Genomic DNA, 24933 nt, shown 5'->3' with positions numbered 1-24933 from the left:
AAAATAATGAGTACATGAAATGGCTGATTTCAGTCATGGTACAGTATCATGAAGAATACCTGAAGATGACTGGCATCACGTCTTGACTGTTGAATATATATAATAATATACATAATATAATGACTCTCTAAAAATGAATTGTGTTATATTCATTATTTTAATTCTAAGCATTTCAAAACAAGATGAGCTAAATGGCTGTGCTATGTACAGCAAAATAACGGAGCCAGTGGATGAGATTTATGTGTACACGTACATAGATTAGAGCATGTGTATCATGTGTTTTTCTTTTTTGTCTTGTTTTTTGTATACATGTGTATACAGATTTGTTTATGTATATAAATTCTTTCTTTACGTTGTTTTTTTCCTCCTCTCCTCTTTTAAGAGTTTCAGGTATAATGGAGCAAAATATGTTCCACCCCATACAAATGCATGTATGGAAACAAATATGCAGTGATGCAGGGATTCATAAATAGTGAGAAATAATACAGATGTTATTGTTGTGTGTGAAATGTGAGGTGTTCGAGATGAACACAGTGAAATGAAGCAGAACTATGGTGTGATCCACACTACATATGGCAAAGCTGTGCAGCATCTTGCCACATGGTGTCAGTGTGTCAAAGTGAAGCATTACCACACTGACAGTCATCTGAGGACAGAGCCTTGTTTCTCTTCCATCCAATGCTATGTTTGAAAAAGAGGCAAAAAGTACATCTTCAATTACTAATAAAGTAGGCCACTTTTGTGATGGCAAAATAGAATTTACCACATCTTCAAGAGTCATTGTTTTACTATAAACATTCATCATAATATGACTCCTCCTTATGTTGCTGTATAATATACAGCAACATAAGGAGAAGTTTGAGATAAGGGTCTTTTGAGAAGAATATAACATCACAAACTGAGTGATAGAAGAAAACCTAAACAAACCTGAAAATAAAATAAATACCACAATGTAAAAATACTCCATTCTAAGTTAAATGTAATTTCATATTTTGAAGGTTTGGCATTAAGTTTGACATGAAGGTTAAGTAGATATGATCAGCAAAAGGTATTTAAGGTGCAGCCCTCAGTAAGCAGCATTCGACTATTGTAGTTTTTTTTTTGTTTTGTTTTGTTTTTTTTACAATTTCACATACTATTTGGGTAGTTAAATCAAAAAGTGTATTTATGCTTTACATCTTAATCTGTGATTTAACTTTTAGCTGTAGTTGTCAAATAAATGAAGTGGATAAGAAATGCAAAGAAGCATAAAACTGAAATATTCAAATTAAGTACCTCAAAATTTAGAGAAGCACAGTATAAGTTCACTCTGAACACCTTTCCTCTGAAAATATACACATTTGAATCCAGGGAAGTAGGACATGCAGGTGAAACTAACCATGAAGAATAATACAATATGTATCCACAAAAGGTAATGAACAACATAACAAAATATTCTGAAAACATACCTACCATCATATATGTGACTGAAAAAGGCCCATTACATTAATTCACTGCAGTGTCATAGGGCCAATAGATACATGGGTTGCATTCTTCCATATTCCCTTGACAGCTGCTATTTTCATTTCCAGGTTTCTCTCTTCATGGGGCTTCTCCTGCCAGTCATTTCCTGGAAGAATGACTATAAAAGAGGCTTACACTAGCTCATATAATATAAACATACAGAAAGTGCATGCCAGATAAACAGAAAGTCACAAATATGGAGGCAAATAAGTGAATCTCAGTCATTTTTCCTCCAACCTTTGAGGTCTTGTCCCATATTTTACCCAGAAACATGAGAGACTGTGAAATCCATATTTTTTACCCCCAGCGTTAATGTTTATGAGGTTGATGGATTTCAACTTGTTGTTGTCCACTTTCTCTTAGATCCTCAGCGTACTTAGATATCTGTATAAATAAGCCATTAAAACTAAGTGTGAGTGGGAGGAAACAAATATGCTAAAACAGCCTGTTTGTATTCTGTTTATATACAACTAATTTGCATTGATAATTATGTTATGCTGACAAGCATAATCGTTGTCTGGATGTTAAGAGTCAATGTTTCTTTGAGGGAATGAAACAATACATCTTATGCACCGCTCTGGAGTGTCAGGGAGGAGGTGCGGGCGGACGAAGTGCAGGACTGTGACTCCAGAATCCAGGGTTTGCATCCAGACTCTGGTTAGCTTTAGGCAACAAAAGTACTTTGGTTCAGGTTAGAGAAAGACTGCGATTGCCGCTGACTTTTCTGTATTGAAATAAACCATGATCTTTTCCAAATATTAACCAAGTGCTGCCAGTGCCTAAACGTGGCCATAAAAAAACTGAATAATACTTTATTCACTATGAGCAGATACTGCATTGCATGATTGCCTGTTTTGGCAGAAATGCTTGGTCAGTAAACATCTTACATTCATATTCAACATTTTTCCAGCGTGCCAGATTGTTAATTAACAACCTTTTGCTCATTATATTAATACATAAATTAATTCAGTCAGCATTACGTTTCCTTCAAAATGTTTTTGCTGTTGCTAATTAGTTGCATATAAATGTCATTTCAAGGAGACAAGGCTCACTGAAAAGCATTTCTCTAGGATCCTCAGATCCTTTTCTCTGGCTAAGAAAGACAATGTTAGTCAGTTGTCTTTCTGTCTGTCTGTCTGTCCAACACTTTGATCCATGACAAGGTGTCTTGAACCCTAATGGGCAGATTTCCTTAACTTTTGTTGAGAATTATGTTGCATTAAATGATGGCTTTGATCTCGTGAATTCATACCTGTCAACAGAACTGTAATGCAAGTGAGTCACTTTCATCCTATAGTCCTGGTTAAATTTTGTCATTGAACTTTGCCAAAAGTTAGAATTTCTTGGACAATGTGCAGGCTACAGGTATAACTGTGTGTTATGATGGGGTTTTAAGCATGAATGATACTGACATCTAATTGTCAATTAATTTCATTTGGCATATTAGAAATCATGATATGAAAATGTAATAAATCTCCAGTTTGTATATTACCTAAGTGTGCCATGACACAGGAACTACTGTGATATAGTAGCATTGTTTTCTTGTACAGAGATTTTCACAGATCCAAAAATGTTGGACTTTATCTGAAATTGAACCTCATTCACACAGTTACCATATGTTCTGTATGTAATACATGTAGAAACGGAAAATGAGAGACTGTGGTTTAATGAGCAGCCAGCCTACCGTTTAGAGGTGTTTACTGACCATCTGCAGCTAGCTTTGCAACACTCCCATCCCTCCCAGCCTTCAATAAATCTGTGGATTCCAACACTTCCAGCACAAAACCTAGGTGATTCTTGAATGCAAGCTTACCAGTAGATAGTAAGCAAGCTAAGAAGACAGAACTGTGCAAAGCTAACACATCTGTCTACTGAGTGCACAGATCTGAAATTTAGATAAACTGTACCATCTAATTCCTGGTCAGATAACGAACGAGACAAACCCCAAAAAGCCAATGCTGGCAAAGTAACAGAGTATTACGGGATTAATAACTACAATGTAGAATTTCAAATTGTTATCTCTATGTGTTCCAAAGTAGTGTGTTACTGCCCAACACTGATCATATCCCAACATACAGTAATGTATGATGATGTAAAGTAGCTTATCAAGATTCAATCAATGCCAATTTATTACACTGGTACTGATACTGATATTTTGCACTGTTCAAATCCGACATTTACATGCTTTCACAATCCTAAAACTAAAGCATATGTCACAGACTGTCAAAGCTATAACACTGTTCAACAACCTTTCTACTGTAAACTATCTGCTGAGTCAGAGCAATATCAATGATCAGTCTGGTCACTTCTACAAAAATCAAAACTGTCCCATGACTTATCCTATCAGAGGTAAACAACAGTAACTGTGTGATATTTGATTCTTAACGAAATGCTACTACTGGAATGCGCAATTTCTGACATGTACATTCATCACTCACTGTCATCATCAAATAAGTTCATATTGCCTCATCATTCTTTGAATATATCGTTTATTTAATATCTTTTGCACTATTTAATTTAGATTTCAACTGGAGTCAAATTGCATACACACATACTTGGTTGATTAAGCTGATTCTGATTCTGATTCTACTGGCACATCCATGAATCAGTGTGACCGTTGTTACATTGCACTGGATGAACTACTTGTGCAAAGTGATGGGTTGACTCAGCGCAGTGGTGTCTCACCCAACCTGGAGCCCAGTTCTGTCCAAAGACAACACAACTAACGCTGACTTGGTCCGTCCCTCTGTCCCCTGTCTTTATCTTCCTCTTTGTTTCATGCCAACACCCCGTATCGTTTATATGGCTGCTTTCAAAGGCGGTCTCCCTGGCGACGACGTGACCCCTGCTGCTGTCGACCAGATTCTCAGTAGCAGGCCTGATTGATGGCGAAGGCGCAGCCATAAAGGCTATCTGCTGTGGCCAGATGAGGCCAGACAAACATGGCCCCCCAATTGCTGACCAGCCAGGAATGTTTGTTTACAAGAGAGGATTCTGTCATTTTCTGCTCCTAGATCTACAGACATGTATCCTCTGATCCTTTAGTAAGTACTGTTAGAGCAAAGGATTGAAGGTGTCAGCTATTTACTGTACAAGATGGTGTGAGTTGGAATGCAAGCTTGTTGAGAATTCACCGGCTATATTTAACCCATTTCTACTTCATGAAGCATATGCAGAACTCACTCCCCAAAGTATTTGTAAAAATGTGTTTTCCCCTCTACAGCTGCTCCATTTTCATACGATGTTACTGTACGGTGAGATCAAGATTCAGTACATTTCCCAGTATGGGTTTATAGAGGAGTCAACTTAATGTCATGTCTGTTCCGCAACTGAGCAGCTGGATGGGACAAAAAAAGAGAGGGGGAATTGTCACTGTGTTTCTATCCTATCCTCTAATGCTCTGCTGGGCCTGTTCTTCTGGGAAAAGCCCTCATTCTCGCTCCACATGTAGGTCACTGGCCTTTTGTGTGTGACGATGCGAGCCCACCGAGTGTTTGACGTTTCCATACCTCTCTTACAATCCCCAGGTTGTCATGGAAATACACTGGGTGGCAGTGGCAGCAAAGTTACAGTGGAGGGAAAAGCAAGGAAAAGGGGGAGGTCAATTAGCCCAGCCTCTTTTGTGAGCTTCTGCTCACTGTGGCCAAGTCTGTTGATTAAGAGAGCTCTGACCAAAAGCGTCAAATAACAGGGAAAAACCAGAGCGCTATATATCACACAGGAGCTTCGTCAAGGACTTCAACTCTTCAATGAGGTCAAAACACATGGGTTAAAGATGTTAGATTTATGTGGCTTTACTGACTTTGTTGAACCAGCCAAAAAAACCTGAATAGACCTCTCCTGAATGCTCAGTCGGTTGCACATCTACTGAACTGAAGTGTGCAGAGTCTAGTGTTGACTTGGAGCCAGTAAAACAGCTTTGAATAACTGTTTGCACACTGAGCTCAGGGCTGATATGGTGGTGTCTGTATGCATAAACACACAAACAGAACTACCTTACTTGCATGTCATTTAATGTATGTAAATGTGATAAGATGGTAGTGATTAATCCATCTAAGGACACTTTGGTTAAACTTAGAGTTTTGGCTTATTTATTTTCAACAACAGAAATCTTCCAAATGCTGGATGTAGTTAAGTAGGTCAGGGCTATATGAAGCATGTTGTCTGACTGTGTTGCTCTGGGATGCACTTAGCATCCCTTACTCTGCATTTCTGTTGTCACTGTTTTTATGGCCCAGTTTACTGCATTGTATTTGACCCACTCCAGCACCTCCCTGTTTCCACCAGCTGTCAGGTTTACAAGGAATTCACTTCACCATAAGTACTGTCAGGATTAAAGGAAAATCCAGTTTCTGGGATGTCGAGGAATCTAAGGTTATCTATAAAGTAGTTTAACAGATAGACTGTAGTGATAAAAAGGGCCGTGGAAAAAAGTCAAAAGCACAATGTATCATAAACTTTCAAGTTGATATCACTTATGGAGCAACCTAGCTTTCATTTAGAGTCATCATAGTGGCCAGTCACCTGGAAAATATAAGTTCAGCCATTTAGCTGCTAAATGCTCCACTTTGATGATCAACTAGTCTCTAACTGTGTGTGTTTGCTGAAGACCAGGTAGTGCCTGTGTTGTAAATCAAATTCAGCTGTCCGAGAAAAATGCTCAAAAAGAAGGTGCAGGAGTCAAAGTCCGAGAAGCAACTTTATTGTCGACAACAAAAGGGAAAAAAACACTCAGAGACACACAAGGTGTAACTCCAATGAAGTTCTCCAACTTACAAGGGTCAGTGCTTTGCCTTTTATACAGTTCTGCTCAAGGTCATCCCCCCGCCCTTGGGGCATCTTCTCTTTTTTCTATGATTCTTCTATTTTTTACAGCATTACGTTATCTTTTGACCACTGCTTAGCCTGGGCTTGTAGGTACTTTTTTATTTTCTTTCTATTCTCTTGAAATTACACCATTAGCTTCTGATCGTCATGGGCTCTGTTTTTTAAAAAGTATTTTCCTCTTAAAATTACACCATTAACTTCTGATTGTCGTAGGCTCTATTTTTTAAAAAGTATTTACCAAACCACAATTTATAGTCATAATTGCACATAAAGTATAATCACATTACTTTTAAGTGCACTTGGAAGTCATATTAACCATAGTAAATATATTGAATCACCAGAAATCAGCATTCACTAAAGCATAACAAATCATAGTGTGATTGATAACATTACTATCCTTTTATGATTAATGACAGATACGCAAATATAAATTGAATACAGTAAGATTATATAAGGACACACAGGGTTATGTAAGGTCACAGACAATATCGGCTAAAACCGGCTAAGACCAGCTAATACTGCTGCAAAGACACCTGCAGAACCATGGAAAGCACCGAAGATTCATGATGCAGAAGCCCTGCCCTCGTGATCTCTTGATCTTTGCTGCGCAGTGCCAGCCTTGCACAGCATCATCATCTTAACCTTATATGTGCCTCTTCTCCATTTCTCCATTGCTCTTGTACTTTCAAGCAAGTGAACTATTACACTTCTACTACAACACTTGCTGCTAAAACCTACCATTGATTACAGTGTCCGACTCCATTCTTCACATATCTGTTGGAAAAAAATTATACCACACCTGCTGCAGGCAAAAGACAAGCTATGAGAGAGAGTGAACCTTAACAATTGAGTTGTGGCTGGACAGCTAAACATTGAGCTGAAGCTCACTATGAAGTCAACCAGCCTCAAGTGCAGGACATCATCACTGGTCTCAGTCATGTTTTTTGATTGAAACTCTCTGGCTGCTTCTACCAGCTGCTTCAGAATGAGTCTGGTCTCCTCCTCCTGCAGGGATTCTCCTTTGACCTCAATGTATTTAACAAGGTCTGGACTAGGGGACTGGATGTTCCAGGACCAGGATGAGGTCCAGTAGAGAAATGGTGGCGATTTTCCCTACTCATCTTGCACAGCCATCTCAAGAGGGACGAGTTAACAGATGACATTGACCATGGGAATGTGCTTTAGTGCCACAGGGAACTGATCCCTAACCCAGCAGCTTCAGCTTCTGATATTCAGCCTCAAACTTTCATCTTGTTTTTTTGCTCTAAGGTGGATGTGGTGGTGTTGTCCCTCTTCTTCCTGGGTGCTGCAGCCTCCACAAAAAATGAGGTGGTGTCCTTATGTCTCTGGTCCAGTTCAGAGACTTTCCCTTTTTGTCCTATTCACCCTGGCAATATCATCTTCAGCTTCACGATGCCCTCTTTATCTCTGGGGATGCTTTGTTTTCTGGACCCTGTGCTTCCAGACTCAGACTTAGAGAACCTTTTCTTCTTCTGTGGTGCACCTCTGCCAGCACCAGTCTTTCTCTTTCCATTCCTGGTTCTGACAGAGACATCACTGGGCTCTGTGCTGTTGTTACTCTCTATAAATGAGAAAAATCAATGTTTACTACTGTACTTCCCTCAGGTACAATTTTGAGGTTCTTTACTTGGTGCTACTCTACTCTGCCAGCTGTTTATCTATGTGACGGCTATAGTCAGCAGTTAATTTCCAGATTAAGATTTTACACAAAAAAATTAAATCATGATATACTGGTGAAGGCAGTGGTAGAGGTACTCAGGTCCTTTCATTGAGTAAAAGCAGAAATATCTAAAAAATACTCCATTACAAGTAAAAATACCTTCCAATTATGTATACGTGATTTTCAGGAGGATTATCAGCTAAATGTATATAAAGTATAAAAAGTACTAAAAATACTCATTAGACAGAATGAGCATTGTTTTAAACTGTTTTTATTATATTATTATGTCGGCTAAGTCACAGAATTGTTCTAATCTATCTATGTGTCTGTCTGTCTGTCTGTCTGTCTATCTATCTATCTAAGTTAAAGCAGCTTTAAGTGTGGGCTAAAATGTTAAGTAACCAAAATAAACACCCATGCATACTTTTCAGGGTATGATACAACAATACATTAACTGTAATTTATGTAATGCATAATTTTAAGAAAAGAGATTTATCCAAAACTCTTAAAGTCCTGGCTTTAGTCTTAAGCCAATAGCTAGTGAGATGTCTTTTTTAGTATAATAAAGACTTTTAACATTTACTTTCACTGCAGTTTGCCTTACACCGTGTTTGAGAGTAACTTTATTTGTCAAGTCATAGCATCAAGAATTTGTCTGTGGCAGAGATTTCTTTAGTGCTGAGCCACAGGACAGAACAATAGAAATTTACATTCAATGCAAAGGAACCACAGCAATGGGCAATATACTCATATCCATGCACAATGTCCTATGAGATTTAAATCCTCTATATACTGTGTCAACACCCTACCCTGTCTACAACTTAATTTTATCCTGTCAGTGTGTAAAGACCAGGTGGTAGCTTTTAATGTGGTGTTTTTTAACATTAAACTTTAATGGGTTTTACTGCAGTGACACAGCAGTGTGGCATCTGGTTTCACGGCGTAATAAAGCTTAGCACAAGTTCAGTCAGGAAGACTGATTATCTTCATGCTGACTCTATTTATCATTTAGTCCCCCTCTATCTGTGTCAGTTCAGTTAAACCAATCTGAATTTACCATGACTTCTGTGGGCCAATCACCTCATTGCTTTTGAAATTTATCCAACCAGCCATTGCTCTTCACCCCTTCACCGCCATCTCCAGTGTCCATACTCCATCAGGGAGAGGTTCTTGTATAGCTCCTCTAGCCATTTAAAATATGATGTCACCCTTCATTTTCTTCAAACATCTTATTGTGCAATCAAGTCAATAAATGTATTTTATTTTTCTTTAAGCAAATCTGCAATAAATCTCTCCTGATTGAAATGTTTGCAGTGAAGCTTGGTTGGATACTGTCCAGGGAAATAACTGAGTAGCATTCTCTTACAGTGGACACTCTTCAGCACCAGACTAATGTACTGTATCAGTTTGCACACAAGTAACTCATTTGAACTTTATAAAAAAAAACTTCAAAAAAACATAAACCATTTCTATCTATCTCTATTTATTTTTCTCCGCCTATCTGGTTGTAGTAGTAGAGTAACCCCTCAGTATTCTGGCTTTTAGCAGGAAGTTCTTTATTTCACATGCTTCAGAATCTAAATTCCAATGTGCCATTTTATCAGTTTTCCTGACAAGTGACTTCCTGTGGCGGTGTGAATAATGACTTTTTGTCCTTGTAGACCATGGTGGTGTTTTTTTGGCATGAAAAGTTTCTGTGCTGCTTGAATCCCGTCTTCTACCAAGAGTTAAGGTTGATTGCTTTTAACCATGACTACATTTTTCTGAAATTTTAACCAAATAGCTTTAACCTCAACCATAGAGGTGACAGAGGAGAAAACACTTGTATGCCAGCATAATGAGAAGTAATTGGAAGCTGTTGTTGGTTTCATTCAAAAAAAAAAAATTCAGTTTATATTTTGGCTGTCAAGAACCAAATGAGAATTGTGTCCATATATAATAAATTCCATCACTAGTGGTGATTATGCTTGCACTGTCATTAGAAAGAAAGAAAAACATCCTTTATTAGTCACGTCACACAGTACATGTATACACACACGCCATGCTTTGGTGAAATTCTTCTCCGCTTTTGACCCATCCTTGGTCAGTCCTTCCTCCGCAGCAGACCAGGAGCGGTGGGCTGCCAGCCGACCGGCGCCCGAGGACCCAGTTTCCTTATCGTCACCATTGGTCAGGTGGTGATCTTTATGCATGTTTTTAGAGGGGGGTTTCATTTTTATGGAGGATCCCCCAGGTGAGCACGGGGAGAACATGCAAACTCCACACAGAAAGGCCCCTTTCCTCGAGATAAGGGCAGCAGGCACCGAGAGCATAGTGGAGGACACGCCCTCAGCGCCCACAGCGCCCCAGGTGGGAACCTTCTGCCTGTGAGGCGACAGTGTTACCACTGTACCATCATGCCACCATTATTTAGGCAATACGGGCAAATATCTGTTATTTGAGCTACACTGAGCTCAGAAACCTAAACTTTTATTAATTACTTACCCTTGAAGACCATAAATCCTTGATAGTACTCTGCAGAAACCTTTCAGGATCTGCTGTTCCGTGCTCTTTTCTCTGCAGGGCAAATACTGATAAGTAAATGCTTGGTTTTTCTCAGCGATGTCTAAGCCCCAGCTTGATTGAAGGAGAAGGCTGTTGTTCAGTTGGATGAATAGGCAACAGGAGAGGAGGGCACGAGGGAGAGCGATGTCCAGGAGTCTCAGTCTGGAGGCGCCTTTATTCCTGTGGGCTCTTGTCCAGTTTTTCACACTGAGAGTGGATACCTAGGTGGAATACTAATGGCTGGCTTTGTCTCAATCACTCTTTGTCTGGATCACTGGATTCTGGACTTTAGGGATGTCAAGACTTCACTCCAGCAGCCTTACTCTCAAGTACATCAGTCTCTGTGTGTGAGTCTAGACCGGTGTGTGTAAATCCACACATGGCAAGATGATCAGGTTCAAAGATTACTCCAATTGTGACAACATTGTCAGTCTGCTCATGAAATGAATTGCTGATATAGCTGAAAAGAAGTCAGAATGGTGATCAGACAACAAGCTACCGGTTTCACCGAACTTATTTTGATACGTAAATGAAGAACAGTAAAAATGAACAGAAAATATAAAAAATGATCCAAATTGTCCAATGTAAACAAGGAGACTACCATCACGCAACACTCAGGCTTGCAAGACAAGGGTCATGTGACAGTTGAGCAGTGGTCAAAGACAATGGTAAAATTTAGTAGCCTTGCTAGTTAAGCTATTTTGCCACAGAAAGTAATCAATACAAAATCTCTAAATGTAAAAATAATGATTAACCATCGGAAACATGATATCATACACTTTCAATGAATCAGCTCTGTTCATAATGTCTAGCTAGAGAAATATCTGACATTTCAGTAGATAACAGCTCAAACAAAATGCTATTGTAATATAAAAAATAACAAATGTCATTTTCAGGAAACCTTGCATACTGAACTTTAGCCATCAAACAACATCATCAAACCCGTTGTGATCTATAATAGTTGGAATATTAGCTCACACAGCCATTGGTGGTCATCCAGCAGTATGCTAGATTCATCCGCAGGCACTAGCCTTGGTAGTCACACGACCCCCACCTTGCAGGTCATGGTGGTCCTTCTCCCATTAATTAAGTTCCCATGGCAAGCAGAATGCTATTTGCTTCCGCATATTAACATGTTTCGTCTAAAAACAGGCAACTAGAGAAAGACTTTCCAATAGTCTTGAGTGTGCCCAAGCCATAACAAATCATCTCTTCTGTGAAAACACTGACAAGTAAACACTTGGGTTTTCTCAGCAATGTCAGCAATGCTGTCCATGGAAAGCTGCACTGGCACTTTCAAAAAAATACTTTGCAAGTGATTGGATAAACCATCGGTCTATCACTGTTTATCATCACTTCAACCAGATCAATGAACCTATGACAAATAGGAGAGCGAAGACATCTTTTCCATTGACAATAGCCTACAGTGCCATGCTTTGTTCATCTGCTCCCTCGCAAGGTAAGAATAAATCACCTCTGTACTGTAATACTGTATAATTAGACTGGCTTCCATTGGTCTAGTGTATGAAGTATTTCCCCCAGAGTAACTGTGGCAGGAACAGGGGACGGGACAATCGAAACCAAAGAGTATGACATTGAATGACATCGGCACCAACCACGTGCAAGTATAAGCATTGTCAAAAATAAGCATACATTAAGCTATAGAGATCGCACCACAATCAGTGGTGTTTGCAGGCCTCACATTACATCACAAATTCAAATGAATAGAAATGATGGCCAAAACTAAAATAAACACCCAAGTTGAAATAGATTTATGTCAGTCAACCCTGGTGTTGCTTCACCCATCTTAGCTTCTGCCCAAGTTTAGATTTTGGGATGCAGTGTTACTGAGCCATCGATCTGTTAATCTGCTAATACCAGTGACCAGCCTTTGCCCTGTGTGCTGTGAATACAAATGTAATTGATGTCAAAGGGCATGCAAAAGTTTTTCAAACATGTTGCACAAAACCACCACATGAAAGCCATCCAAACAGACAAACTTTACAATTTACTGTACACTGATTACATTAGCAGTACTAATCTTTTATTGACTATGAAGTAGACCAATAAAACAGATGTCCCAGTTAACTACCTACAGAATCCTACAGAAGGCACAAAGACAGGCTATGTGATAAAAATGTCTGCCACCCTGGTGCTCTTGATGAACTCTGTGCCAAATGCTTGACACTGCTTGCGTAAGTAGGGCTCTTTTAAAAAATGACTTCATTTGCATGACAAAGGCAGATGGCTTCAGGGTACTAAGGAGGGAGGGAGGGGTGGGGGGTCTGAAGGGAGGCAGGAGACAGACTGGGACTCTTGGACAGACACACTGGGATCGCTGGCTCTCTCCCAGTCAGGAGACCAGAAACTCTGTTGGACATGCTGGACATTGAAGCCAAAGCACTGGATGAGGAGTCTGGACAGGATTTGGGCTTCATCATACCACACATGGAGTTTGTTCCCAGATTTGTCAAAGAGACTTTTTGCTGCTTTGGATTAAAATTGGGGAGTCTACAACTGAGAGTGCAGTAATGAATCAGGATGGACAGTTTTTTAAAACCACCGGTGAAACAGTGACACACCAAAATGCTCCTGGCTTTCCTTGCCATGCAATACTCAGAGCGATTTGATATGAGAGATTTGATATATTATTGGCTTAAACACTCTGCATTTTTTTAAACTGAAGAACATCTGTATCCAGCAGAAATATTTTCTTGGTAAGCTTGGTAAGGTTTATTTCAGTTGGAGACTACACTGGCTTAGAGATGACTGGAGCCCTGCATGCTGGACTCATACTCTTCTCATTTGTGGTAATAATCTTTTCATTCTATACGACATACTATAACAAAAGCCATGCAAACAGTTTTCTGTGTTTCATTTTTAACATGTATTCAAATTTCATTGTTGTGAAAATGCTACTCAGAGCCTCAACTTTGCAATATTTTAATGTGTGGAATTCCACAACACATTGCCCATTTATTTTTAAATGACAGCGGGTTTTGAATGCTGCTTAAATTATATGTGCAGGGAAATGCTCCACAGCAACTGTTAATTCAATACAATTCTTAATTAAAAAATAACTCCTTCTCCTGTAGGTGGTATGTGAGAGTGAGCCAACACATGCTGGACCAGACAGAGTGGGGGACTCACATGGTGAGACTCACTTTTGGTGGCCATTGAGTGGCCAGCAGTTTCAATTCATAGTACTGGCTTCTCTTGTTGGTCTACTCGATCAATCAAAAAAAAAAAAAAAACACGATTAATACATATTTGATTGATCCCTCACTTTTCATACATTTGTTGTAATTGTTTTCTGTGTCTGACTGCCCAGAACAATCTCGACTGGTCCATCTAACTTCTCACTGGGCCTTCCAGCTGGTCAATGACTCACTGACCTTCTCCAGAGCTGACAGCTTCTGCAGAGCCCAGTTCAGCTCCCTTGCCACCCTGGACCAGTCAGAGCATTGGGAAGGAGTCATGGAGTTGCTTCAGCAGATTGGACTTCCCTCACCTATCTGGGTGGGGAATCCCAGAAAAGCAGCCTCCAAGCCTTTGGCCCTCTCCAAGCAATGTGAGTGAAATTGGGGGACCTACAAGTTAACAAAGTAAAGACATGCAAAACAAAAATGTAGAGTTTGATTGATGACTTCTTCTGCTCTTGTTTAGATTTAAAGTTCTCTGCTCTAAACTTCCCAAGAGAATCCCGTGAAGGCTTTGCTCGTGTCAACATTTCCTTCCCTGCACTGTCGTCCGTCAGTGTGTGCGTTCGTGTTCAGTGGAACCCAGAATGGAATGAGGTGTCCACCATCTTCTCCTATGCTGCACCTGTCTTTACCAATGAGTTCCAGCTAAGAGGTCAAGTGGACATGCAGGGACGCATCCTTCTGGCAATCATCATCCATGGAAAGCACCTGCCATATAAGGCATCCTTTCCCAACGACGGAGCTTGGCATCACATATGTGTCACGTGGCACCGGAGCACTGGCCACTGGGCTATCTATGTTGACGGGGACAGGAAGGACATGGGCTCAGGGACAGACACGTCCAGGGATATCTACGGGGATGGGATACTAATTCTGGGTCAGGACCAAGATTCATTCGGAGGGAATTTCACAGAGCCCTTTTTTGGAAACATCACTGACCTGAATATTTGGAATATGTCTCTGGACAAAAGGCATGTTCTGTCCCTTAACACATGTTCACCCATGACCCAGGATGTGCTTTTCAGTTGGAACCTTGACCACCTAAGCAGCCACCCAGTGGTCAAACAGGTGCAGGTCCTTCTTTTTTGTCCAGGTAAGATCACATTTCAAGAACTTTCAAGTCAGCATCTTATAATAATTGACCAAGACTGATCTTTTTTTAAGGATTTACCAAATTGATATTCACCTTGATATTCAATATTTCTGTGCCTGAATCTGGAGGTCACAACTAATGGCTCCGTAGGTGAGAGGCAGGACGCCCTGTAAGAGAGTTTGAAAATTTTAAGCAGTCACATCAATGAAGGCATGTTTCAGATACAATGAAATACAATCCAGGAGGTCCAGTTTGAGTAGTCAAGCAAGGCATAGGAACCCAATCTGTGCCATTGCAGTTGCCTCATTCAAAAGAAGGAGGAGGCTTCTCAGTCTTTTTCACATAGGACTAATGTTGAAAAGGGAGCACAAGTTAAGCCACTGACAGCCAAACCTTTATAGTCCAAAGCTTGTTAAATCATTACATTTTTGATGAAATGATTGATGTTCGTAGGAACACTCTTACAATGATTTGATCTGAGTTTGAAGTTGGTGAAGGCGGACATGTTATAGTGTCCCTCTGTTCAAGACAGTCATAGTGAGTTCACACACACACACACACACACACACACACACACGAAACACAGAGTTCTGTGGTCATCCTTCATAGGGTGTCTTTGTTAAAGGATAATTCTAATTTATTACAACTTTGGTTTTCTTTGTACTTTAACCATCATTTCTTTCAGTAATAATATCTTGTTTTCACAGCAGATTGCTAAGATCTGGCTCTGAAGGGGCAACAAACATGAGCAGGAAAATTTGTTTGTTGCCTCTTAATAATTTTCAAAGATGCAACAAAGGCACCAAGACCATCGTACCCAAACAGTTTACCCAAATTGTGTTTCCTGGTTAAACTTTACATAATTTACTCATCATACTAACACCAAGAAACAAGGAAACAAGTTTCAGTTGCATCTTGTTAGAAACAATATAATTCAAATCAGCCAAAGATAGATAGATAGATAGATAGATACTTTATTCATCCCCAAGGGAAATTCACAGGTTCCAGCATAATCCACAAATTTTAAGTAAAAGGCATGCAATAAATAATCTAAAAGCACAGCAAGCAAGGAGTTAAAAGTTAAATGTAAAAAAATGTAAAAATGTCCACATGTCCAGTGCAATAGGACTAAAAGTACAGATGTCCAGTGCAAATGGAATTAAAATTAAAGATGTCCAGTATCCAGTGAGGGTAAAAATGTCCAAACAGAAGTAAAAGTAAAAATGTCCAATGCAAAAGAATTCAAGTGTAAATGTCAAGTGTTTAAATGAGTTTAAGTGAGATGTCCAGAGTTTAAATGTCCAGTGCAAACAGCAAAGCATGTAAAGAGAAGTCTTACTCAGGCTGTGTAGACAGATGTATAATGTCTTGTATAGCTCTGGAGGATCCTTGTCAAGTCTGAGAAAATAACCCTGACTGACTACTGAATACTTTATAGTAAATGTTTTCCTCGTCTTTACGACCAAAGAAACCAAAAAAACTGTGACTACTGTGTGCAGCACTATATGTCGTCTTGTAATATATTTTTAACTTTCTCTTGACTAATTGTTTCGACATGCTAGCCTTTCTTATCCAGTGGTTTCTCTTACATGTGTCTTAGCTTTGGAGTCATTCAGGAATAATTCCTCCCTAAAGAGGTGTGTAAACTCAGACGGTGTGAAACTGAACAGTCTGACATGTAGACACCTCCTGAAACACATTAAGTGAAATGAAGGATGAGTGAAAGGGAGACAGAGAAGGAGGGGGGTGGGGGTGGGGTGGGGGGGGAATTCCCACAGCTCCAGCAGTGTGGGGGCTGCTAGTTGAAGAACAGAGCTCCATGCAGTGGTGAGCAGAAACTCCCCCACTGTCTGAGTTTCTTTTTCTCTTACAAGATCCATGGAGACAATTTATTATTCTTATTCTTATTCTTATTATTCACTGTTTGTATTCATAATAAATATATTATTCTTTCATTTGCTGTCCACCCTCCTGAATGTCATTTTTACTTCATCCATTGTTCATATTTTCCACCAGTGAAGACATTTAGACACACAAGCAATCTCTCTGTCTCTCTGTCTTCTTCTTCTTTGTCACTGTGTGTTTTAATGTGTGATCATGTGAATGTGTGTGTAGCAGTTCACCAGCAGATGGAGCTGCAGGGCTGCAGGATGCTGCAGGGCTGGTCAGATCAACTCCCGCTGTTCAGCCTGACAGACTGTTCTGATCCACTACCGTTCATCTGCAAGAGCAGCAGAGGTGAGTCTCACACACAGTCCACAACATCGGGGGTCATCAGGTTTTGTACACCAACTGTTAATATCCATCAATGTAAGTGATAATTCTGACTGAACATATTGACTCTAAGTGAAATACATTATGATGTGGCCTGCATGAAGTGTTGCAATTGGTAAGACAAAACCTGTAATGTACATATGAGATCTGAAACACTCAGTTTAAAATGTAAATCTACCAATGTACTGAAAACATTAAAGCTGATCTGCATCAGAAACAAGGCTATTCCAGAAATTTTATCCAGGGCCATAGACAGGCTTTTAGAAATACTGAGGTCATAAGTCCAAATACCACAAATACAACTCTAGTCCCACAGAAAAAGTAGACCAGACTCAAAAAAGAAAGTTTGTAAAATCTTATTATTATTTACTGTCGATGTTTCATATTTTATTCATTGTCAGCTGTTCAGGGTTTTCTGTATTTTTTCCCCTGGATGGAGGTCTAAATGCAGTTTTAAAAACATCATGCTGCTCCTGAATCATTTCATTCCTCACATTTTTGTTGCCATATAGTTAATTCAAAATTAAATATACTGGGAATAGCCAGTAAGATACCACCCATGTCAAAGCTTCAGTTGGAGAATGCATACTCTTCCAAGGTTTCTACAACACCCAAGTTTCCTGAATAGTGGGATTAGTGCCCTCAAGAAGGGCAAATTTCCACTGGGGATAGGAGGGGGCGCATCCCCCTCACTTTTTGAAATTTTTTGTCCCCCTCACCTTTTTTGCTTCAGATTCTGTTCATGTTTTTTACATTTTTGCATACGTCTTTTGGACATTGTCTACTAACTTAAATTATTACTGTGTAGTCACAGCAAGGAGCTAAGTAGTGAAGGTTGTTTGGGTTGTTTGAAATTCCTGAAAGGAATACTTGCAGCTGCTATTCAGAGCTGCAAAAGCTATTCCAAACTTTCTTGAAAAGATGCTGGAATGGAACATCAATCAAACATAAGACAGTCAAGCAAGGTGCTCTTTGTAGGGAAGACAGAAAGACAAATAATATCAGAAAGCAAATTTGCATACAGAGATCCACGTAGCATTTAAAAAAAAATAGATAAATAACCTTGTATACATATATACATACAACTTTGGTGCTCAGTATGACCTAATGCTGTGTTTTTAGCCCTGCCTTATAAAAGTGAAATAGCATTGATTTAACAGGATCAGTGACATGGCTGTCACTGAATAACTATAAGATATGCATACTTCTTCGTGTATACGGAATTCTGTGGGCATCTGAAAACGCAGGGAGTTCACTAGATGCATGATGTGAAGTGAATACGTCATTTCAGTCTGGGGGTATAGTTTTGACCTGTGACCTTGACTGGTTGCTGACAGTAACCTTCGAATGATCAGTGTTTACTAGAGTTACAAAATTGAGAAGGTAAATGTAAAAAAAGATTTGCCTGCTCTAACTAAATTATAATGTCTAAGCCTTAAGTAAGGGAAAATCCCTGTTGACGAGGACTGAGATCACTTTCTGCTGGATGTTCAGTGTGTTTTTCTACAATGCTTCAACGGGCTCAGGGATAGCCAGCTAAAGGATGAGTTCTTGGAGCACCAGAGCAACCAGCCATTACATCATATACACTGATATTATGTTGTTTTTGGCACAGAGCGATACCTGAAGATGAAGCAGATGAGTGATTTTCAGAACTCTCAGCCCACTACTTTTATGAACCACCTGATGAAGCTTTCCAACAGCACCCAGGTAGACAACCCACACATCTTCATTTAGATCACTTGCCTGTCTTTCCCCACTTCTTTAAAGATTTCATTGCATGAAACTTGTTGCCAAACTAACTGTCTTCAGTTCAGCCAGAGAGAGTGTTTTAAGGCACATTTAGAGTTGAACATTCAACTTTTCTTTGTCTTTTGTTATTTGATTCCACTATTCTGTTTTGAGTAAGGCTTCGGTTGTAGGTCTTACATGTATGTTCATGGGGCTTTCGTATAGGTTGCTGTTGGCTGATGCTGATGCCAATATTTTAAACAAAAGCTGAATATTTTATGTTTATATAAACAGCTCATTTTCATGCCAAATCGTCCAAAAAATAATATGTTGATTCAAACATTACATGGCATTACCTGAATTTATTATCCCATAAAATTAAGAAAGAAAGAAAGATTTAGATCATTTTTGTATAATTCTTCTGGTCAGGTAACAGCTCATCAACAGTACTGTAATTATACAAGAAACACATGATGAAACATGCTAAATGATATCCATCACGTAAAAGATGCAGCTCTTACTTTGGTTTCCCGTGCAGTCCCATGAAAAACACCCAGTGTTCATAATAAATAGAAAAACACTGTTTTGGATGGCAAAATGAAAGACGTGCTGCAGCTTTGTTGAACCCAGTGTCTCTGTCTCCACTCCCAGGTAGTGTTGGGGCAGCAGCCGTCAGGGCTGAGCAGCCTGGCACAGGCGTCTGCCCTGCTGGATGTCTCTGTTCAGGCCCTGGAGGACACCCAACAGGAGGAACTACAGCCAACAGACATGGTGTCCCTCATCCAACTACTGTCTCTGGCTGCTGATGTCCCCACACAGCTGCTTGCCAATGCCACCAACCACAGCCAGGACAACATCCAGGAGCTCAGCCAGCACTTCATCAGTGTGGCTGACAACATCATCAGTGAAGACAACTCCCTCAAGTGGAAGGCCATCAAAGAGGTAGCACATATACTTTAGCACTGCATATTCTCACTTCAGTCCTCACTGTACACACGGGTACAGTAGAGTGCACACCTGTACAGTTTGTGTGTTGTATATACATCTGACATGAAATATCATAGATTCAGAAAAGAAATCAATTTAGAAAATTCCCACCGGAAAATAAGGGAAAATGATGTTTTGATGAGGCTACTCTACAGGCATATGGCAGAATGTATTTTTCAAGTCTTGATCCAGTTGTTCCATTAAAGGATTACTTTAGACTGTTGAAAATGGAATATATTTTGAAATCACGGTGATAGTGCAAGTTATCACGGCAGCTGCCAAATGAGACAAAAGATTATTTTCAAACCCCATGATCACAGAATACAACTCTCACTGGCACTTTTTCTCTCTCTTTTTTGTTATATATATATATATACACACACACACACACACACACACACACAGTATATTGGGAGATAAAACAGTTTGTTGTACTCACAAGGCACAGAGCTATAATGCCATGGTCAAAACTGAAGCAGCAGAGGCCAAGATATGCTGACTTTTAATCTCATAGGGCAAAGCCCCCCAAAACTGGATCCTGCATTTCCCATGATGCAACTCACATGCCATATTTTGTTGGACCCCTTATTGCCATGCAGGTAAATGCCCTTATCTTTCAAACTCAATGCACCACCTTGTAACAAATGCTCTCTGCTAAAAACTTATGTATGTACAAACCCAAGCCGATCATCACGATTATTTTGTCAGACTTTAGAAAAACCCTCTAGAGCCACAAGACATTATGCAGCTGTTTACACTTGTTTATTTTTTCATTCTTATTTTCATCTTATAATTAGTAACACACATTTCTCTACACTGAATATCTCTATACTAAGTTCACAGATTTTTCCTTACAAACATGCAGCTCAGCACAACAGTTCATCTCACATCCAAAATACACTGATGCAACCAACCACATACACATCTCAGAAACAAGCCATGTATCAGAACGCTGACATTTGTCTCCCAACAAGAAAACTTAATCATTCATTACACAATGACCTAATTTACTGCATGGATTGTGCAACCTTGCAGCATATGCATTTTTGAAATACACTTCAGTAGGCTTTATTTTTTTTTAATTCTGTCAAGTCACTCCAGTAATGCAATAGAAAAGAGGTACACACTGTACGTATATATTCATGAGATGTACAGGATAGCTACAGATATAGATATACAGCAGTCATGGTCACATCATAGTTACAGCATTCATCACATTCAGGAGAGACATCTGATCATTTGTTTCTAGACTTTCCACCTCCATGAGGAAAATAATTCCTCCATGGTTTTTATTTTGTATTTTTAGATGTTGATGTAGTACACTGTAGTGCACTGAGGTCAAATTTACAGTAATTTTGCTATGTTCATTTTTTTACGTAAGGTCAAATACATCTAATTTAGCTTTTTAAATACTTTTTGTGGTGAGTTTACCAAAACAATTTATGAAATTTGAAATATGTGGTCATTAAATGCATTTTTGTGTGTCCACACTGTTCCACATTAACTTCTGTTGACTGTTTTAAAAAAAAAAAAAAAGAGTTTTAAAAAATTCTACTCATATTAGAGCCTTAAAATATTGCATCAGGGCTATAATAGGTACTATACTGTAGTAAATGCAGATGCTTCCAAACAGGGCCTGAGGGCTCACTGAGGTTTGATGAGTATGAAAATAGATAGATAGATAGATAGATAGATAGATAGATAGATAGATAGATAGATAGATAGACTTTTTCATTTCAGGTCCTTAGCACTAGGGGGCAGTATGCCTATATAGTTACACCATTATAAGAGAGATCATCATCAGCACTGGAATAATGAAGTTACCTCAGGAAGAGTTGAACAGAGCTCACAAATGCAGTAGCAGCCTCCATATGTCTTGAAAAACAGATTTCAGTGAGGGAATCGTTCTCTAACCCAGTTCACAGTTGGTACATTGCGTTCTCTCCAAACTCTATTACCAAGCCTCCTTTCTTGTCACTTCTGCCTCTACACTATTGATGTGCAACTTGATGAGGTTGCTTTATGACAAGTGTTGTGTTTCTCTCTGCGCTTGCCTCCCTTCCCCCCTGTCCTCTCAGCGCTCCAAGGCCACCTCAGCCCAGACTCAATGGCTGAGCAGCACTCTGAAAACCGTGGCTGTACTCATCCACAAACCTCCCTCGCTCTGCTCAAAGCTCTGTCTCCAAGGCTCAGCTCTTAGATGGGCGTATTGAATTCAGAATGAGGGATTTCAAAACAGATAATGGCAAAATCCATGATTGTACCCTGCATTATAGGCCAGTCTATTGAACTGTGCGTGCCCTCTTCAGCCAAACAGTGTATAGACTCCAGCAAACAGTTAACAGCACTGAAAGCATTTTCTTATTGTGTGGCATTTGAATGGTCATTTTGAAATGTACCTCTTTAGCTTTGACGGATGTGCTCAACAGGGCAGAGTGGATGAGTGTTGCTGCTGCTGAGATGCCAGTGCTTCATGTGTTTTAGGTGGTAAACGGCCCCATGGATGTAGTCAAGAGTATTGATCGGATGATGACCAACCTGAGCCCTCACTTGATGACAGAGACTGGTCACCTGACCATTCACAGCCCCAACATCAGTGAGTCACTCACACACACACACACACACACACACACACACTGACATATTAAAACATTTAAAACAAATAGTGCAAAGGAATTTTGAAATGAAAGGATAACACATTTGAGTTAGATCTGGGTCCATCATGGGAGACCTTTGCTGGGATAGGGTAAAACTTTGGGGAATACTCTTGATTACCAAGAGATTTGTGAGGAGGTTGGTTTATTACACTGTGGGTTTCAATCATTTCATAGAGCTCTGGCCAACACTCACCAATTGCAGAGATCTCTGAACAAAATAATGTCCAGTAAGGGCAAGAAACACAAGAGGTCAGACGACCAGAAAGGTTGTGAACAAAGCCACAGGTAAGGGAAACTTATTTAGAAGAGAAAATGAAGGTGAACAGTAAAATGATGACCCAAACTGTCTGCTGTAAACATCCAGCAGACATGCAGCATGCATTCAGGTGTGCTTTCTTTGAATTTGACCTCCACATAAAGTGGACCCTAATCTGCCAAGATTGTTAATGTGTTTTCAACCCTTCTAACTGATTGCTTGTGCTTGTTGCCCTGTTGGACCTATTTTTAGCAACATCATCGAGTACTTACGATTTCAGTGATGGGGCAGAATTTTAGGAGAAATTTCAAAATAATGACGTCCAACATACACTGCCCTCGCCAATTGCATTGTGAAGATTTGTACTTTGTAATTTGACGTTGTCATGGAACTTCTCACATCTCAACTTTTAAGGTGTATATTTTTCCTTGCATTGTACTTGAGGATGCCACAAGAAAAATCTCAAGTAGATTCCCAGTAAAATAAAATACTGCATTCTTGCAATCTAGCAGAAATATGCCAAAGTTGCCATGGTAACACTGTTGCAGCTGAGTTTAATCAATCTTGATTGAAAATCAAACCATTACTCTTGATCTGACAGTGCAGTTATTAAAAATGTCTGGTGAGAAGCACAGAGCAAGGAGTCAGAAAAATGGGTGTTACATGCATATAACATGAGAAAACATGTAAATGATGTAAACAAAGTAAATGATGTCATTTGAAAAAAAAACATACACACAACACATTTTTTAACATTTTCTTTGATAAGGATATACTGTGCAATACAAATCGTCGGCTTTGAAAAATGTATTGTACCATCCAAATGGACTTCATAATAAAACATTACTCATCTTTTCTTAATGACGTGACCTGAAGAAAATAAACACTTTCTTCTAATTCTTTATGCAGAGAAACTGAACACTAACTGTCTCAGTCTGCTCTTTGTTGTCCTGTCTTCTTCAGAGTTGGAGGTGCAGCAGCAGAGGCTGCAGGAAGGATCCAAAGGATGGAGCTTCTGTGGACCTGAGACAGAGAAAAACACCAACCTAGACTGTATTTCAGTCCCACATCAGAGGATACAGGATCTCCATAACAACGGTAGGAAAATGCTGCACAAATAAATCCTCCTCCTCCACTTGAATTTACAGCAATCACTTATTCAGACTCATCTATCACAATTCTGAGTGTTTGCTAAGAGAGAAGACGCATTTTATTAACCTAAGTCTTGCTATGCACTAACGACAGACTTGTGTAGCTTGTATTCACCTACTTATACTCCCAAGGTCTTGCAGTGAAGTGCAGATGGAGGCGCATTGTTGGGTTTTGCAACAACTATTCATTTTGAACAATAAGCAATCCTAAATGAACTACATTTCTCTCAGAACTGTTTTATTTGGCTGTCTGATGCAAGCTAAAGCCTCATCTTGCTGTTGTGTTGACTGTGCAGGCTTCCATAAGCTCACGTTGGTCAACACGTGGTACAGCTCTCTGCGGCCTCTTTTCAATCCCGAGGAGAACATCACCATGGTTCCAACCGTCACTGATGGCAGGCAGAGGTAACATACAAGCACAAGTGCTGCTGGAAATGGATGCCTTTTTAAAATCACCACACCTGTCACATTTTATAATGCATTTTTACACCAGATTTTGTGTTTTGCAGTGTGCAAAAGACTTGTGGGCTCAAAGTCTCCTGAATAAATATGCTCCAAATATACTCCAAAATAAAGATTACTAACCTTTTGTCGCCACAGTTTTGTTGTCGTCAAGAATAAGGCAGCACTTTATAGGACAACACTGACTTTAATCCACCTAACACCTATTGTTATCACAGATAACACCAACACCTCCTCATGCCTAAACAAATGAATTGGTCTACGGCCAATGACTCCCAAAATGACATATCTGACCACTGGAGACTAACAGCAGGTGCCACACCACACCTTCATTGTCATGTGGTTAACATGGAACAATTGCAGTTTGCTTGGATTTAGGCACCAAAACTACTTTGTTACATTTAGGCAACAAAACTGCTTGGTTCCATCCTGGGGAAGATCATGGTGTGGGTTAAAACTGTTATTACTGTTACATAAATTAAAATAAGTCAACATTAACTTCGGTTTCACACGGGTCACAAACAGTGGTCTCCTGAGTGAAAGTGTTTGCTTGGAGCATCCATC

The 24933-nt window shown here is 39.6% G+C and overlaps 1 protein-coding gene across 1 annotated transcript in view; it reads left to right on the top strand.

Moving 5' to 3' along the window:
- The first annotated feature begins 12975 nt into the window (after positions 1 to 12975).
- adgrd2 (adhesion G protein-coupled receptor D2) overlaps positions 12976 to 24933 on the top strand; it is a 37121-nt gene continuing 25163 nt past the window's right edge. The window contains exons 1-10 of the mRNA XM_076729917.1: positions 12976 to 13365; positions 13651 to 13708; positions 13887 to 14126; positions 14222 to 14851; positions 16967 to 17089; positions 18741 to 18835; positions 19508 to 19798; positions 22328 to 22439; positions 23720 to 23854; positions 24204 to 24312. Coding sequence (XP_076586032.1) covers positions 13321 to 13365; positions 13651 to 13708; positions 13887 to 14126; positions 14222 to 14851; positions 16967 to 17089; positions 18741 to 18835; positions 19508 to 19798; positions 22328 to 22439; positions 23720 to 23854; positions 24204 to 24312 — 1838 coding nt within the window. The 5' untranslated portion in view covers positions 12976 to 13320. The remainder of the gene's footprint in view (positions 13366 to 13650; positions 13709 to 13886; positions 14127 to 14221; positions 14852 to 16966; positions 17090 to 18740; positions 18836 to 19507; positions 19799 to 22327; positions 22440 to 23719; positions 23855 to 24203; positions 24313 to 24933) is intronic.

Source organism: Chaetodon auriga, chromosome 5 (assembly GCF_051107435.1).
Source record: "Chaetodon auriga isolate fChaAug3 chromosome 5, fChaAug3.hap1, whole genome shotgun sequence".
NCBI lineage: Eukaryota > Metazoa > Chordata > Actinopteri > Chaetodontiformes > Chaetodontidae > Chaetodon > Chaetodon auriga.
The sequence above is the reverse complement of the archived record's forward strand: the minus strand, read 5'-3'. Positions and strand labels throughout refer to the sequence as shown.